This window comes from Pterocles gutturalis, unplaced genomic scaffold, assembly GCF_000699245.1.
Source record: "Pterocles gutturalis isolate BGI_N339 unplaced genomic scaffold, ASM69924v1 scaffold478, whole genome shotgun sequence".
Classification (NCBI taxonomy): Eukaryota; Metazoa; Chordata; class Aves; order Pterocliformes; family Pteroclidae; genus Pterocles; species Pterocles gutturalis.
The window spans coordinates 3,045-18,158 of NW_010125351.1; the positions used below are offsets into that span (position 1 = coordinate 3,045).

General features: G+C 43.5%; 1 protein-coding gene across 1 annotated transcript in view; it reads left to right on the forward strand.

Moving 5' to 3' along the window:
* Positions 1–614: 614 nt before the first annotated feature.
* The window catches only part of LOC104465467 (T-lymphoma invasion and metastasis-inducing protein 1-like), a gene marked incomplete at its 5' end in the record, with an annotated part of 60,101 nt that continues 45,601 nt past the window's right edge, over positions 615–15,114 (forward strand). Inside the window, 6 exon segments of the mRNA XM_010078517.1 lie at positions 615–877; positions 2,345–2,530; positions 4,985–5,131; positions 7,219–7,293; positions 8,303–8,473; positions 14,410–14,514. Of these exon segments, the coding sequence (XP_010076819.1) occupies positions 615–877; positions 2,345–2,530; positions 4,985–5,131; positions 7,219–7,293; positions 8,303–8,473; positions 14,410–14,514 (947 nt within the window).

The following is a 15,114-nucleotide window of genomic DNA, read 5'->3' on the forward strand; positions in this document are numbered from 1 at the left end:
AGGTTGCTCAAAGCCTCATCCAGCCTGGCCTTGAACACCTCCAGGGAGGGGAGTTATTCCCTTTTCCCCACACAAGCTTGGGAAGGGACAGTACCAGAGCTGTAAAATTTACAATGAGCCTGCCTTTAATGATAACAGGATTGTCTTCAGAGTGCTTTGGGACCTTCAGAACTGGAAAGCTTGATTGTCTATAAATTATAATAAAGGTACTCATAATGATTATGTTTTATGCCATTAATTTTTTACTAACTATGACATGCCAAAAAAGCTCTCCTTACTGTGAGGAGCACAAAGACTGGTACCTTCCCTCCTTTAAGGAACTGTGAGTTTAGAAAACATCATTAAATATTGAGCTACAAATTATGGCAGCATTACATTGAACAAGGAAGGTAATTCCTGAGACCTTGCTGGGAAACACTGTACAGCTGCAAAGCACAGATATAGGTGTAATTCTAAGTACCGAATGCCTAGTGCAGAGTTAAAAATGGCTCACTTAAGAATGATGGGGTTTTTATTACTTCTCTCGTAAGTGGATTTAAGGCTTTGAATCTTAAGATCAAAGGGAAAGGAAACTCCTTGGAATTGCATTTGTTAATCTCCAAACAATTTTAAAGAGGAACCTGACTTCTTTTATCCCCCTTTCCCTCTCCAGACCTGTAGCCAGACTGAACTGGAGAACTGGATCACTGCAATCCATTCAGCTTGTGCAACTGCGGTGGCAAGGCAACATCACAAAGAGGACACCGTCAAGCTCCTGAAAACAGAGATAAAAAAGCTGGAGCAGAAGATTGATATGGATGAGAAGATGAAGAAAATGGGTGAAATGCAGCTGTCCTCAGTAACGGACTCCAAGAAGAAGAAGACCATACTGGATCAAGTAATCTTGCTTGCTTATGTGAAATAAGCCTCTAGCAAATATTTAAAGCTGCCTTCAGATTAGTGGTACCTCTGTCTGCTCCCACTGTGCCTTGTGTGTGTGCAGGCAGAGCTCCCCCGAGCAGGCAGGCCGTGTGTTGGCAGAAGAACTGTGCTGGCTGCCCTAGTTGCACCATTTCTCCAAACAACGTGCACTAAGGTACAGCATGGGCTGTCTTCTCCTGGCTTCCACACAAGGGATTTGGCTAGCTGCTTGGAGGCTGAGTGAGAGCTTTAGGGGAGTGAAGAGGCTACCAGGCCACGTCAGCAGGATGCCTTGGGGATGAGCTGGTCAGAGATGAGCTGGTCATAGACCGACAAAGGCTGCTGTTGCTGTTGTCTTAGGAGTGCAGGAGGCTGGTTCTTCTGCTGGCAGATGGGATGAAGAATCCATGCTTGTTTTCCACTTCTTGTGAGGGCCTGCCTTGACCTCATGGCTGCAGCCCTGGCTGCGCCTCGGGGCCGATCCTTCTGACTTCAAGTGGACAACGTAGTTGCATTTGAGAAGCAGCGAGCCTAGAGCAGATGTCTCTCCCACTGCCGCAGCAGCACCTTATTTTAGGAAACTAACATATGGCTCCTGCTTCATTATTTTGTAACTCTTTTACCACGGCTGCCAAATGCGCTTGTAATGCAAACCATAGGGAGCGGCCGAGGCCCTAACAGGCTAAGCTAAAGAAATTTTCTACCCCCTGGAAGCCGGTAAGAAGCAGCGAGAGGGGGGAGATGCTTGCCTCTGTTGAAAGGGCTGCACTCAAAAGCTGTCAATCACAGTGAGAGGGCAGAGCAGTCTCTCTCTTTATGTAACTGAGTTTTTCTAAATGCTTTGAAACTGTTTCCTATCGGCAATTTGAATTGTTTAAGTAAGTCCTTACATAGGCTGATTAAAGTGCTCTTCCACTGGTAAGAGTAATTATTCCCAGTGTACTGCACTTTTTCAAGTATGACGAGCTCTGTTGATGCTTACAGCAACGGTGCTGCTGCGGCTGCTGTTTCGAGGTGCTCTGTATGTGGAATCTGGTGGGGTTTGGTCTTCTTGTTTCTCAGATGCCCTTGATGCATGAAAGAAGCTTCTTAAGGGACTGCTCAGAAGAGAATCCTGGAATACAAACAAAATTAAAAATGGAATTTTAATCCTATTAACATGGTATCAAAGGAGCGTTTATCCCAGGAGAAGACTTCTGCCATGAACATAAAAAAAGTTGTTTTCCATCTAATGAAAACTTTTATTATTTGTACCCTGTTTGGGTTGGGGAGGGTAGTGGAGAGTGGGAAAGAAGGGAAATCAAAATTTCTTGAATGATATCAGCATTGGTAAAAGAGATGTATTACTGGGAACAAAATTTTCTTAAGGTATTTACCACTCTGTTCTTCTTCCTCTCCCCTTTTCTTTTCATGTGTCTCACTCTTCAATCTTTGCTGTACACAGATCTTTGTTTGGGAACAAAATCTTGAACAGTTCCAGATGGACCTGTTTCGGTACCGCTGTTACTTGGCTAGTCTCCAAGGAGGGGAGCTCCCAAACCCTAAAAGACTGCTTGCTTTTGCCAGCCGTCCAACAAAAGTTGCGATGGGCCGTCTTGGAATCTTTTCAGTCTCGTCATTTCATGCACTGGTAAGTTTGAACAGAGGCCAGGGGTCATCTTTGCCAACCTGCAAATCACTTCACACGTCCAATGCAGAGATCACATCAACAAACAGCAGTCTGTGCCTGGGGGCTGAGCCTTTACCTTACCATGCAGAATATTCTGCTTCCTGAAAGGGGTGTGTGTCCTGGATATAGATTAAAAAGCAGGTGCTTGCAAGCCATGGCCTTATGGAAGTAGAAGAACCATGTTTCTCCTAAACATGTGATTTTGAATTTCCAGATGTGCACTATGAGTATGCTCTCTATAAACAGACCTTCCTGTTACAAGAGCAGGCTCATCTCTAATGTCTGTGTACATGGGCTTGATCCAAAAGTCCAGGGAAGTCCATGGGGGTCTTTCCAAGGCCGTAAGCACATGTTGGCTGAGACCTTCTCGGGCATGGCTTGCTTTCTACCATATGGATGAATCTACTGACCAGTTAGTCCAATACCTGGTCTCCAGTGATCAACACCTGATGCTCCACAAGGGAGGCAAAATGTTCTTCTAATCTACTTGTGGTGTGGCAAATAATGTTTAAAATGGATGTTTAAATTTAAATAATATAACAACCCAGCTCTTAAAAATGCAGGGAAATGTATTGCAAAGTGTGGGTTTCTAATGAATTTAAATCAAGTTCCTGTAGTTTCAGTTTAGACTCTTGGAGCTTCACAGAAATAGCTGAGTTCCACTGTTGTCTTGTAGATGTCAGCTGTACCCTTCAACTGAATCCAGAGCTGTAATTCAGTCAGGGGCGTTTTTATTCTTTTATATATGAAAAGATGAGCGTCATAATCCTGATAATTGCTGGTGGATTTATATTTTTTTTAAGTGGTGGGCTGTAATTTGCATTTATGCTTATTTTTGTGCATCTAGCAAAGCACTGAGTGTTAGCCTGAAAAACAGTCTGCCTCTTTATGCTGGTGCCTCTTGAGAGCCAAGTGAAAAAATGTTTTGAATATGTTGTGTTGGAAAAGACACGTGCTTTCTCCTTTAAGCAAACTCTTGTGTCCTCCTTTGCCCTCAATTGCGTGGAGATGGTGCAGTGAGTCTCAGACTCAAGCTGGGTGCTGCATGGTGACAGTCTGGCATCCCTAGCTCTCCTGAAGATGTTCCTCAGTACATTAGTCAGCGGATGTGCTAAGTCTCCTAGGTGCCCCTGCACAAACATCCCAGGTACAGCTAAGAAACATCTTGTAAGTCCAGGCTGTGGAAATGGAGCCGCTTGCAGTAGTGTTAAGTTCTCCTTTTCCTTGATTTGTCCACATTTCCCAAAGAGAATAACTGTTACTCATGCAGCGATGGTTCCCTGGGTACACAAGCCAGCCTTCTGTTCGTGCCGTCTTTATATGGGTTTTTGTATCTGCTGCACCCAACCAACCAGTTTCTCAGCTCCGTACCTTGGGGCATCACTCAGAGATTCGGGTGTTCCCTGCTGGGGTTGCCAAACAACAGTCACATTTTGCTAGTTTCGGCTGTGGGAATCCAGTACAAAGGTGTTTCAGGAAGTGTACGGCCAAGTCGGCAGGGTGGGTCTGTCTGTCTGTCTAGCTTCACCTTGCCGTCTCCTACCACTCCCTTTTACGCAGAAGAGGAGCTCACTCTCCTGAGGCCACCTCCATATGGGAAATCTGCTTAAACTTTGGCCTAAACACTTCGTCTCTGACTAATGTCACACTAATTTCTACCAGAGCTTCCTCATTTGGGAAACACTCGGCAAATATTTGGTTTCGGTGAAGGCAAATATCTTTTTGCTCCGAAGGGGTTGCCACAGGCCATTTTTCAAGTACCCAAGCAGTTAACAGTTCTCTAATCGAATGTGTCATTTCATCTCACTTTTTTTTCTTCCTGTGTTTTGCTTACTCCTTCAAATGTTGCTATCTTTAAGGAAGTGCAGGTTTTAAATACCTTATTTGCAAGCCTTTATCTGGCCTTGTAACAGTTATGAGTCAGTTCCAGGATGCCCAGAATGCTTCCACAGGAAAGAGCAAAGAGAAAGAGCGGCTTTTCGGAAGCAGCAGATAAGTTTGGAAATCTCAGGTTTCGTGTGTCCAGCTTTGAAACATTGTTAGGAGGAAAAAAAAAAAAAAGAAAAAAAAAAGAAAAAAAACCCATACCCTTCACTGGTGCTGAGGCTTTGCTCTGTGATGATTAGGCTGCTTCAAAATATCTCAGATTAAATGCCAAAAAATAGGACAGGGGCCTGGGTGGGGGGGGGGTACTGTCCATTTAAAATTTTTATGTTTGATGATGCAAGAAGTGAGTTAAACTGCAGTGAGAAGGAAGTAGCCTGGCAGATCACCACTGTCCCTGTTGTGAATACACATTGCTGCCATAGTATTTGCCTTTTTTTTAAACTAGATTCCACTGTTCATTAGATTATGTAAGCCATAGTGGAGTGGGATGCTGCAACCTTTGATTTTAAAACCATGTGGCATTGACAGGTGGCGGCTCGCACAGGGGAGTCCGGAGTGAGGAGAAGGACGCAGGCCATGTCCAGATCTGCCAGTAAACGGAGAAGCAGGTTTTCTTCTCTTTGGGGACTGGATACTACCTCAAAGAAAAAGCAAGGGAGGCCAAGCATTAATCAGGTAAGTGTGTGGGAGTTTGTGATACTGTTATTTTCAAGGCTTATTTGTTAGCTTGCAGAATGCAGCTCATGCAAAGAGTCACTTGCGTCAAGCACTTACATACCCAACCTTAAACTTGCTTGTTTCATCTTTCACGGTGTATAGTCATCGCATTCCACATCCTCTTCAAAAATCAGTGACTGTAATTACAGATAAGTATACAGCAGCTCCTGTTCAAACGAGGTTTGGAGTTCCTTCCTTCTTTAGCTGAATTGATTGCATTTCTACTGTGCTGCATTTCTGCTGCTTGTGCTTTTGCTGGGGGTACTTACCCTAAACTCAGGAGTAACAAAGCAGGCATGTGAAACAGATACAACTTTGGAATGAAAATAAAAAAGTGCAGAGTTTTTTGTTTCATTAAATTAAAATTACGTGTTTGTAGAATACTTTAAATGTAGCTAAGTTTGGGGAGAAATTCCTAAAGTAACAAAAAGCTTTGTATTTAGTAGGGACAGTCCCTGTTTTGTGTCAGATTTTTGAAAAAGCAAAAGCTGAAATTTTTCCACCCAGTCACTGCCCAGATCTTTCTCTAGAAAATGTGTTTCGGTGTGGTAGGAAGGTGCTTCCCTGTTGTTCTTTCCAAACATCCCTAATCATACTTTTCAGTTTTTGAGAGCCATACCTCATTGAATTGCAGGAAATGTAGGCTTTTCTTTTCTTTCTCTACTTTCACTTTTTGAGGGGAGAAAGGCTGGGAACACATGTTGTTTTGTGCCCTGTGATGTCTTCTTCCTTCTGTTAAGGCAGCAGTGGGTGTTTGTTTTGTTTAGCAGAGGATGAATGCTGCAAAACTGTTTAGCTTGTTTTTAGTGAGACATTAAAAGTTCACGAAGTATTTAGTGGCTAAGCAAAAGCTCAGGGTTTTGCTAGGAAGAAGCAGATGCCTTCATGAACACATTCCCAATTCTTTCCACTGGTGCTGTAGCATCCCTGTTGCTTTGTACTTATTTTCCCCAAATTGAGCGCAATCCTGTTTCCTGAGCTGGAGTCTTGCCTGTGCTGTGTCTTCAGATATGTTTTTTTTCCTGAACTCGCCCTTTTTTTTTCTTTCAGTGGGGATAAATACATTCTTCACACTTCCTCCCTCCGCCCCCAGCCCTACCCTCCTCACTCTTCAATAAGCACAGGCATGAAAAGGGATTTTGTTCCAGGTTAAAGAGAAGTCATACTGGAGAGAGTCAAAGAAAAAATAAAGTATCAGAATGTCTAAATGCGGTGTCTGCACACATTGCCCCAGTTTGTATGTAGTAGCATGCAAAGTATTGCCAAGTCGAAGCACTAAACTGTAAATCCCAGAAAGGGCAGTGACCTTTTCCCGTCCTGCATGGTGTTTGTGTTGTTTGAGCTACAGATTAGTTAACAGCCAAACCTAGCAACTCGGTCGTAAACCTGTGCTGGTGTGGAACTATAAAACCTAACTTTTTAGTTTTAATTATAAGCTTCTGCTGCAGTAATAATCCTGTTTGCCTGTCTGATGCAGTCCTGTGCTGATTTGGGGTGAATCCTGTAAATATTCCTATTGCTCCTCCTGCATGGAGTCTTGTTGATTGTGGCTCTCTGGCTTGTGCTGCACTACCAGCTCTTGTTCCATTAGAGAAGGGTTACAGTGACTTGCAGTACTTGAATGTTTGCTAAGTACTTTTTGGAAGCTGGCTTATTATAAAAACAGCCAGAAGCGAAGCCCTTATTCTGGTTTCTCAGCCTTAGCAGAGGTGGAGAAGTGTTCCTTTCCTCTGCTTTACAGGTGGGGAAACTGAGAACAAAAGGAGGTAAAATTTGTCCAGCTCCACCAAGTAAGTCCAACCACTAAGCAGAACTGGCCTTTAATCTTTCAGCATGGTGCCCCATCACCAGCTTGTCCTTCATCCCCCCTTCCTTTTAACGAGCTAATATTTTCCTTTTCTGTGTTTTGAGATGAATGCTATTAATATTTTTCAGATTGATTTCCATGATAGATGTTAGGTACACTGTTCTCCTGTTAGCCTGTGCTGCAGACATGTGCAGAGGCGTGTTCATGTTTTAAAGCAGAGTCGCTCTGTGTTCCTCAGGTGTTTGGTGAAGGAGTCGAGTCAGTAAAGAAATCCCTTGAAGGAATCTTTGACGATACGGTCCCAGATGGCAAGGTAAAACATCAGCTCTCCAGCCACCTCCTTCCCCCCACCATTTGCAGCCAGCCTAAGTGCAGCATTGACTCTAGCACTGTGGGAGCCCCTGGGAGAGGAGAGGACCCTCTGCATGATATAGGGCTGTTAGCCGCTCTGGGAAAGTTTGAGCTGGTTGGCCATGGTCAAAAGGGCTCGCTGCCTGTGGCATCCCAAGCACAGCTGGAGGTGCCCGACCCAGAGGGGTGTTAGCACTGCACACCAGGGAAATGCCTGCCCACAGGAGGACCTGGGCACCACTGGCTCTGGAAAGTGGGTCCTTGTGACGGCCATATGGGGTTTTCATAATTTAGAGTTGTCACAACTATGAAGCGCAGCTTCTGTGTTTGCAGCCACAGTTGCAACTGCTTTCTCTTTCCCCAGAGAAAGTCAGCTATAAAACAGCATTAAGACAGTGCTAAGAGTCACATTCTTCATGTAGTGAATATGGGTTTAGCTGCGTGAGCCCACTTACAGAAAACAGGAATTCTGCAGCTCCATCACTTCCTGGGGATTTATAGTTTGGGGCACAACTCAAATGTATAAAAGACAGTAAATTCAAAGTAAATGCTAAAATTCACTATTTTGCCATTTCTAGGTATAGGAACTGTAGCATCTACAACAGTTTTGTTGGGCTTGGATTGGTTTACCCAGAAACACAGTGCATTTAGGTTTTAATTTTAAATATCTTTTTATCACTATTGTTTTTTGTTACATTCCTAGCATTCCCAATAGCCATAGGGTGGAATGGCAGGATAAGTGCACTGAATCAGTGTAGCTTTGTGGGTGGCATGGGAAGGCACATTTATACTGCTCGGGTAAACCTGCAAAGTTTTCCTGTCCAGACTAGCCTTCAATCTCAGCTTATGAATAAATGTCTTTTCTGTAAGAGGGCTTTTTGATACAGCATATAATGTTCCTTACACTTGTTATTGATGAAGAGGGAGATTGTATTTGTCTGGTAGACTCACAATGGATTTTCTCTGTTTAGAGGGAAAAAGAAGTGACACTGAGCAGCGTCCATCAGCACAATCCTGACTGTGATATTTGGGTCCATGAGTATTTTACACCGTCTTGGTTCTGCCTGCCAAACAACCAGCCTGCTCTGACAGTCATCCGTCCCGGGGACACCACACGAGATGTGCTGGAAATTATTTGCAAGGTAAAGGCTGTGAGCAAGCCCTGGAGCAGTGTGAAGTGTCTACAACCCCAAGCCCTTTCAGTTGAACCTCATAGTGACTTTCTCATTTGCTCGCGCTCAGACTGCAGTGGGTTGGAGAATCAGTTGTATGTTAAATGAAAACCAGGAATTATATTGAATTTTTTGTGCTAGCACGACACAAGAAAAATTCCTACAGCTGGAGCTAAACTTGGCATGGGTGTAGGGAGAGGAAGGCAGACTAATTTTTGCCTTTTCCATTCTGGCCACTGTGCATGAGCCTCTGAAGTGTCTTCACACCCTGACTCTGCCTCTGCAATCACCTCTCAGGTACCCCCCGCTCCGCTCCCCCTCCACTGGAGACCAAGCTGTGTTCAGGACCCTTCTCCTCTCCTCATTTGCCCCCCAACATCCTGGCCCCCAGCCTGCTTCCTTTCACTGGACTCCCCACAGCATGGTAGTACCATCACCCCATCCTCACACGACCACCCTGGTCCCCCACCTCTTCAGAGCCCTCCCATGGCCCCTTCCCTCCTTTGCCAGGCAAGCGGGGCGATCTCACCCTTTCCCAGGTGCCAGGTCATCCTGTTTCCAGGTGCTGTTCCTCCTTCCTTCCCCCTGCCGCTTCCTCCCCTCCAGCTGGTGTGGGGGAGGAAGGCACAGAGAAAACAGCAGCACCAGGAGTAGGAGAAGGTGCCTGTGTTTGCTGTCTACATTGCAGAGTTGGACTCGCCTTGTGTAGGTGGCAGAAGGGAAGAGAGGAAAGCTTTTATCTGCATTTGGGGAGGAGTGGGAGAAAAACCACCTGGATTTCTTTTCAAGATGAAGTATCAGAGACATGTGACCATTAAAAAGAGTTACATCTCAGCAGAGATGCTGAAGGCTTTGACAAATTAAATGCAAGCTTTCAGTGCTGGCAGCCACATAATGTATGTTTTCTGCTACCCAGCTGACTGCAAGCTAGACCCAACTTTTGTCACGTGCCGTTCTGAAAAGTGAGTCCTCTTTTGTACAACAACAACAACAGCGAAATAAAAGAAAACATTCATCCCTATTAAGAGCTTAACTTTGGGGACTTTTAGAACATGTTGCATGTTCTAAAGAGAGGGAAGGTGAGAGAAAGGCATTTGTTTGCAAAAATTATACAGTGTGGTGTTCTCTCTGCCAGGTGCGCTATTTAAAGAGTGCTGCAGCTTGTGAAAGCTCTTCATTGTATTCAGGAAAATATGACATTTTTTGAGAGATACATAATAGGGAAGCTGGATGACACATTATTAGTAATGATTTATTTTTAGGATTTATATTTTCTTTTGGGTAACAGTGATTAACTCAGTGGGCCAGATCCTTATCTGGAGTAATCGGTGTAGTTCCACTGGTTTCAGTAGGTGCCTGCTGAGAATCTGGTCTCTCACTGTGTGTTTGATTGTTGTGGGTGGTGGTGTACAAGGAGAAGGGGAGGTGGGTGAGTGTTTGTTTTTTGAAGAGCTATTATCTGTTTCTTTCCTTTCTGTAAGAATTTTCAGCCTGGAAAACACTGATGGATGCCTTCTTTTCTGTAGCATTTAATAATCAATCTCTTTCTTCTGTCTCTTGCATTCAGCTCATTTTTTCCCCTTTAATATCTGATCCACATCATTTCACATCAGTTTGCCATCTGCCATCTGAGAACCAGTCAAGTTCTGGTATAGTAAACGTTTCAAAATCTACATTTCATATAAACCTCTTCATGTTTGTAGATGTGGTTAAATCTATCTCTGCTATTAAACCGAGCTTGATTATTCTGTTGGAGAACATTAAGTGCACTCAAATCATTGTAGAAAATGTGTTTTTATACTAATATTGCTGCTTGTTATTATACAGTGAGTTAGGTTTTGGAGCCTGCTTTGCGACACTTTTATGATTCAAGATTGGTGGGAGGAGAATTTAGAGCATATTTTAAAGTGGTTCTTGAAGATTTCTCCTAAGATTTAACTAGTAATATAACTTGGAAGGCAAGAAAAGTCAGTGTATATGCATTAAATTGTTTCCTATGCATAATACTGATCAGTGTGAACGTGTGTATATTTATTACTAACATTTGCATAATGGAATGTGTTAAAATGGAGCAGAAACACACACTCTGTATATGGATTTAGGCAGAGCCAGTATGGAGAGAATAACACCAAAAATCAAGCCCAGAAAATTACATGGGCTTTAGTAATTTGACTGAACTGGATAAAAAGCAAGAAGCAAAAAAGGTTTTGTTTTCTCACAATTTGCATTTTTCAAATAGACCTACACAAGAGGCAAGAAGTAGATTTCCCCTTAGGCGTCTGGATCTATAGTCAAAGTCTCTGAGAATTTACACAGGCCTGATGCTCTGCTTGCTTGCTTTGATTTTGAGCTGGTGTTCTCCTACTGAAAAAGCTTGGGCCACACAAGTGTGAAGCTGGAGTAATATGGTGGGATGGCTAGCATGTTGCCATGATTCTGTCATTAAAGCACTGATGAAGGTCTCCCCCACCAAGCTGAAAGAATATGCCTTTTATTTCCTGGTCCTCTGCTAAGGCAGGCAGCACTCAGGGAAGCGATGAGCCCAGCTGTCTCAGATGGGTCTCAGGTCAGGCTGCATGGTCCTCTGGAGGCACCTGTCCCTCGCTTTAACTAGAAGGGAGCCAAGATGAATGAATAGTTCAGGTTGTGTGCCAACTCACTACACTATGTGGAGCCTGTTGAAGGAGATCACACCCTACACTGCAAATTCTTCTTTGAGAGTGTGTCAGTTAAGCTGTTGAGCTGTGCTTTAAATGGGGTTAGCTGCTTAATTTAGTTCAGATGTAGCCAGAGTTATTAGGAGAGAAATAAATAAACTGAGAGGCTTATTTGGACTGCTAAATGGTATTTTGGGTAGTCTCAAAAGGATATTAATATCATTAAAGCTTCTCTGTTTCTGCTTCCACCTTCTTGCATATGGATGCAGCAAGACAGAAACAAAAAAGTAGGTTAATGGTGTGGCTGTTAGGGCAGACTGGCTATGTCCACTTTAAGAGGACCTTTTCCTTTCACTTCAGTAGAAAATCATGCCCCTATTTGAAACAGTTTAACTACTGTAAAATTTTGAGGTAGACAAAGCCTTGCTGCAGCTCTACAAACAATAATAAACTAAATGGTGTGGCTCATGTGCTGCACCATCACAGCTTTAATGGGTGATGACTCTCATTGCCCGACTTGTATGGGATTGCAATATAGTGGATGAATAGCATCCACTTGGGATGATGGTGTTTCTTGGTAGAAGTGAGTTGCTTAAAATATGTGTGAGTTTTATCCAGTGACTTCTTTAGATGGTGCTGTGCTCTGGCATAGTTCAGAGCTTCAGTGCAGCATTGATCATCTTGCATTTGGCTGCCTCCTGCTCTCTAAAATGGCCAGCACACACCATCTTCTCGTAAGCAAATCTCCCTGCAAAGGCAGGTATGAAAATGGAGGCGTCAGTAGTCCCCATATCAAAGCAGGCAGAAGCCCTGTCATTGACCACTGGGATGGCAGATCAAGCTGTTGCTTGCACGGAAGGTTGCTCTTTTAAGATGCTCTCAGGGCACAGGCTGCAGAGCTGGTTGCAGGCGGGCATACATGCACCCTGCCCCTGCCCCAGGGCGGCCAGTGGCTCTGAATAAGTGGCTGTGTTGCTGAGGGGTGTCGGGGTGCCCCCAGCCCTGTGGGGAGCCCGGGGCAGCTGAGCATGGGCTCCCTGCCCACCAGGGCAGCTACGGTGGCTCCTGGCCTGCTTTCAGTGGCTGGAGGCCCTGGACTGGGTATCATGTCCCTCTATGACAGGTTGTGATTTCTGCTGGTCCGGGGCAGCCTGGAAAGCGTCCCTTTGGGTCTCCTCTGCAAGGGGAGGATGTTTGGAGTTACCAGTGGGAGCGACACAAATACCTGGCTGCAGGTGGGGGCTCTCTCCCAACCCTGGGCTTTAGTCGATGACATGTAGGTTGTCAGCATAGGTCTAGCTGACCAGTGTGGCCTGATGCTGCAGGAAATGCAGCCCGTGTACGAGGGTTCGATACAGGAGACCATGGAGGGATACACTGTGCTGGCAGGATGAGGCTGCCAGGTTGCCTGGCTCCTTTTTCTGCTAGTATGGTTTTTCCACATAGAATTTTTTCCCCACTGGCTTTGCTGTGTCTGGCTCAACTGTTCTGTGGACTTTCTGAAAGATTTATCACAGACTTCTCCCTCCGGAGATGGGGTGTGCAGTCTGTGGGTTTATGTCTCCTCTGGATGTTTTTGTTTAATTGGTGTGCAAGGCACTCTTCAGTTTGTGTCTAGGGATAGTAATCTGACCAGAAACTAATCTAGGATGCCTCTGTATTGTTTCTGAACCATAAAAGCCAGTTCTGCTTCCCTTTAATTTCTGGGGTGTTTGTGTATGTGTGTACATAAGATAGAAAACTAGTGAAAATGTTCGGTAAACAATGAGCAAAGCATGCAAAATGCTTATCAAAACGAAAGAAAGGGGAGAGGGCTAGGATCTCCTACATTCAGCTCTTTTTATTTTGGCCCTTGGTAGATTTCAAATTCCTTATATAATGAACTAGGTATTTGTCCAGATAATGGAGGTTATTCCATTTCAGATACTCAGTTTCATATAAGGATAATTTGGTCTTTGAATTGAACGTATTTGAACATAGCGATGCGTAGAGTGCAGCAATAGATTTTTTTTTCCTTCTTATTGGTAGCTCTTTTTTGTTCATGGGCTAATCCAGACTTTCAGAAATGCTCACTGTTCTCTGAGTATTTGCTGAAGGGTTTGCTAGGTCAGTGTGTGATCTTTTGCACAGGTCACTCCGTGTACATTACTCATCATCTGTGCTGTGTGATCAGTCAGCTGAGCCCCAATGTATCATTGTCTTGGCTTGAACTGGATAAGCGGGGCTTTAAAAACATAGTAAATATGCAATAATTATGTCCTTGTACGAATTTTTAAATGAGCTGCTGTTTTTAGTTCAACCTAGGAAACTTTGGTAATTTGCTTGTATAAAATGAAAAGGCCAGTGTATAAAAGCGTATAATAATGGGATTTCAAAAGTGACAGTGGGGGGAATTCACCTCCTGTATTTGTGAATCACTTTGGGGTTTTTCATTAGCTTTAGTCAACAGTTTACGAACTTTGAAAGTAACTTCTGAATGACATCCTTTGTGTTTATCATCATTCTAATGTGTTTTGATTACACACTGCATTAACCTCTGCTTAAATCAAGCTTATTAATCGTGCTGAGAAAAGGTCATTAACATCTCCCAGACCAAATGCCATATCCTCAGATAATTATAACTAATTCATTAAAATGGTGTGACCTGTTTCCACTGGGGTGTAATCTAGTATGCAACTCCTGTCTTCTTTTAGTTTTATAAAGCCAGCCTATCCTGAGCTGTTTTGAATTTAAAGGACATACAGATTTTTGCTTTACATAACCTTGCTTGAAATTTACCACATCATACTTACTTGCTAAATTATGAACATGCTAAAAACCCCAAAACAAACAGAAGAAAACTCCTGTTACATTTTTCTCTGTTAGCAGAACATTTATTTTCCTTCTTGTGATTTTAAATGCCTTTTGTATACAAAGGTATGCTCCAAGTCTTCTGCTGTAATAGTGTTTGCTTGTTTCTGCAATAGCATGGGAGGGAACAGAACTGCCAGCTAAGCAGAACCAAGGAAGCTGCTTAGGAGAGTACTAGCACTGCCCTTGGCATGGTCAGTGGTTAAATGAAGATGTATTTCTGGGGAAGAGGAGGAGGTTCAAGTTCTTGTTCAGGTTGGGAGATCCTCGGCATCTTGTGAAAGGTGGTGCTGGGGCATCCCCACCTTCTTCTCCCTGTGAGTGTCAGGCCATTCTCTAAGTATAGATGATGTGAGCCATGGCTTTTCTCTTCTAAAGCCTCTTCTCTGTTTCTTGCAGACACACCAGCTGGATTACTCTGCTCACTACCTGCGTCTTAAATTCCTGATTGAAAACCAGATTCAATTTTATGTACCAAAGCCAGAAGAGGATATCTATGAACTGGTAATTGTACCTACTGAGCAAAATTAAATGACACTTGGTAGGACACTATTAATTAGTGTTTATCTGACATTTGTAATATGAAGAGTTATGCTTTTTAACTTGCAATTATAGTGCTTTGCAGACCATAGCAAATTGGCCTACAGTAATCTCTCCAAACATTTCATCTTGAGGAGAGAGTTGGTGTTTAGCTTACGTTTGTGCATGCATGTGTCTGCATGGAAGAGAGAGAGGAGGACCAGCCACAGGTAATGTGTGAAAGCCACTGTACAAACATTTAAGCTTACCTTCTCTCAAGGTTGCCCTTTTCTGTTGTTCATATTGTCCTTGGTGGTTTCAAAGACATAGGGTTGAGGCCTGAGTATTTTTTTGTTTGGATCACTTTGCCTGATTTTTAAAGAGGGGGGAAGTGCACAAGTAGTTGTTTTTTTGTTTTGTTGGTTGGTTGGTTGTGCTTTTTTTCCTAAATGGGAAGGTAAACACTGAGGTTAAAAAGTTCTGGAGTAATGTGTGAGAATATACTTTACTAATTGCTTCAGCCAGGTGTTTTCATATCGTTCATCTCAAAAGTAGACTTCAAAGGAATTTTGAAATGAGAGATTA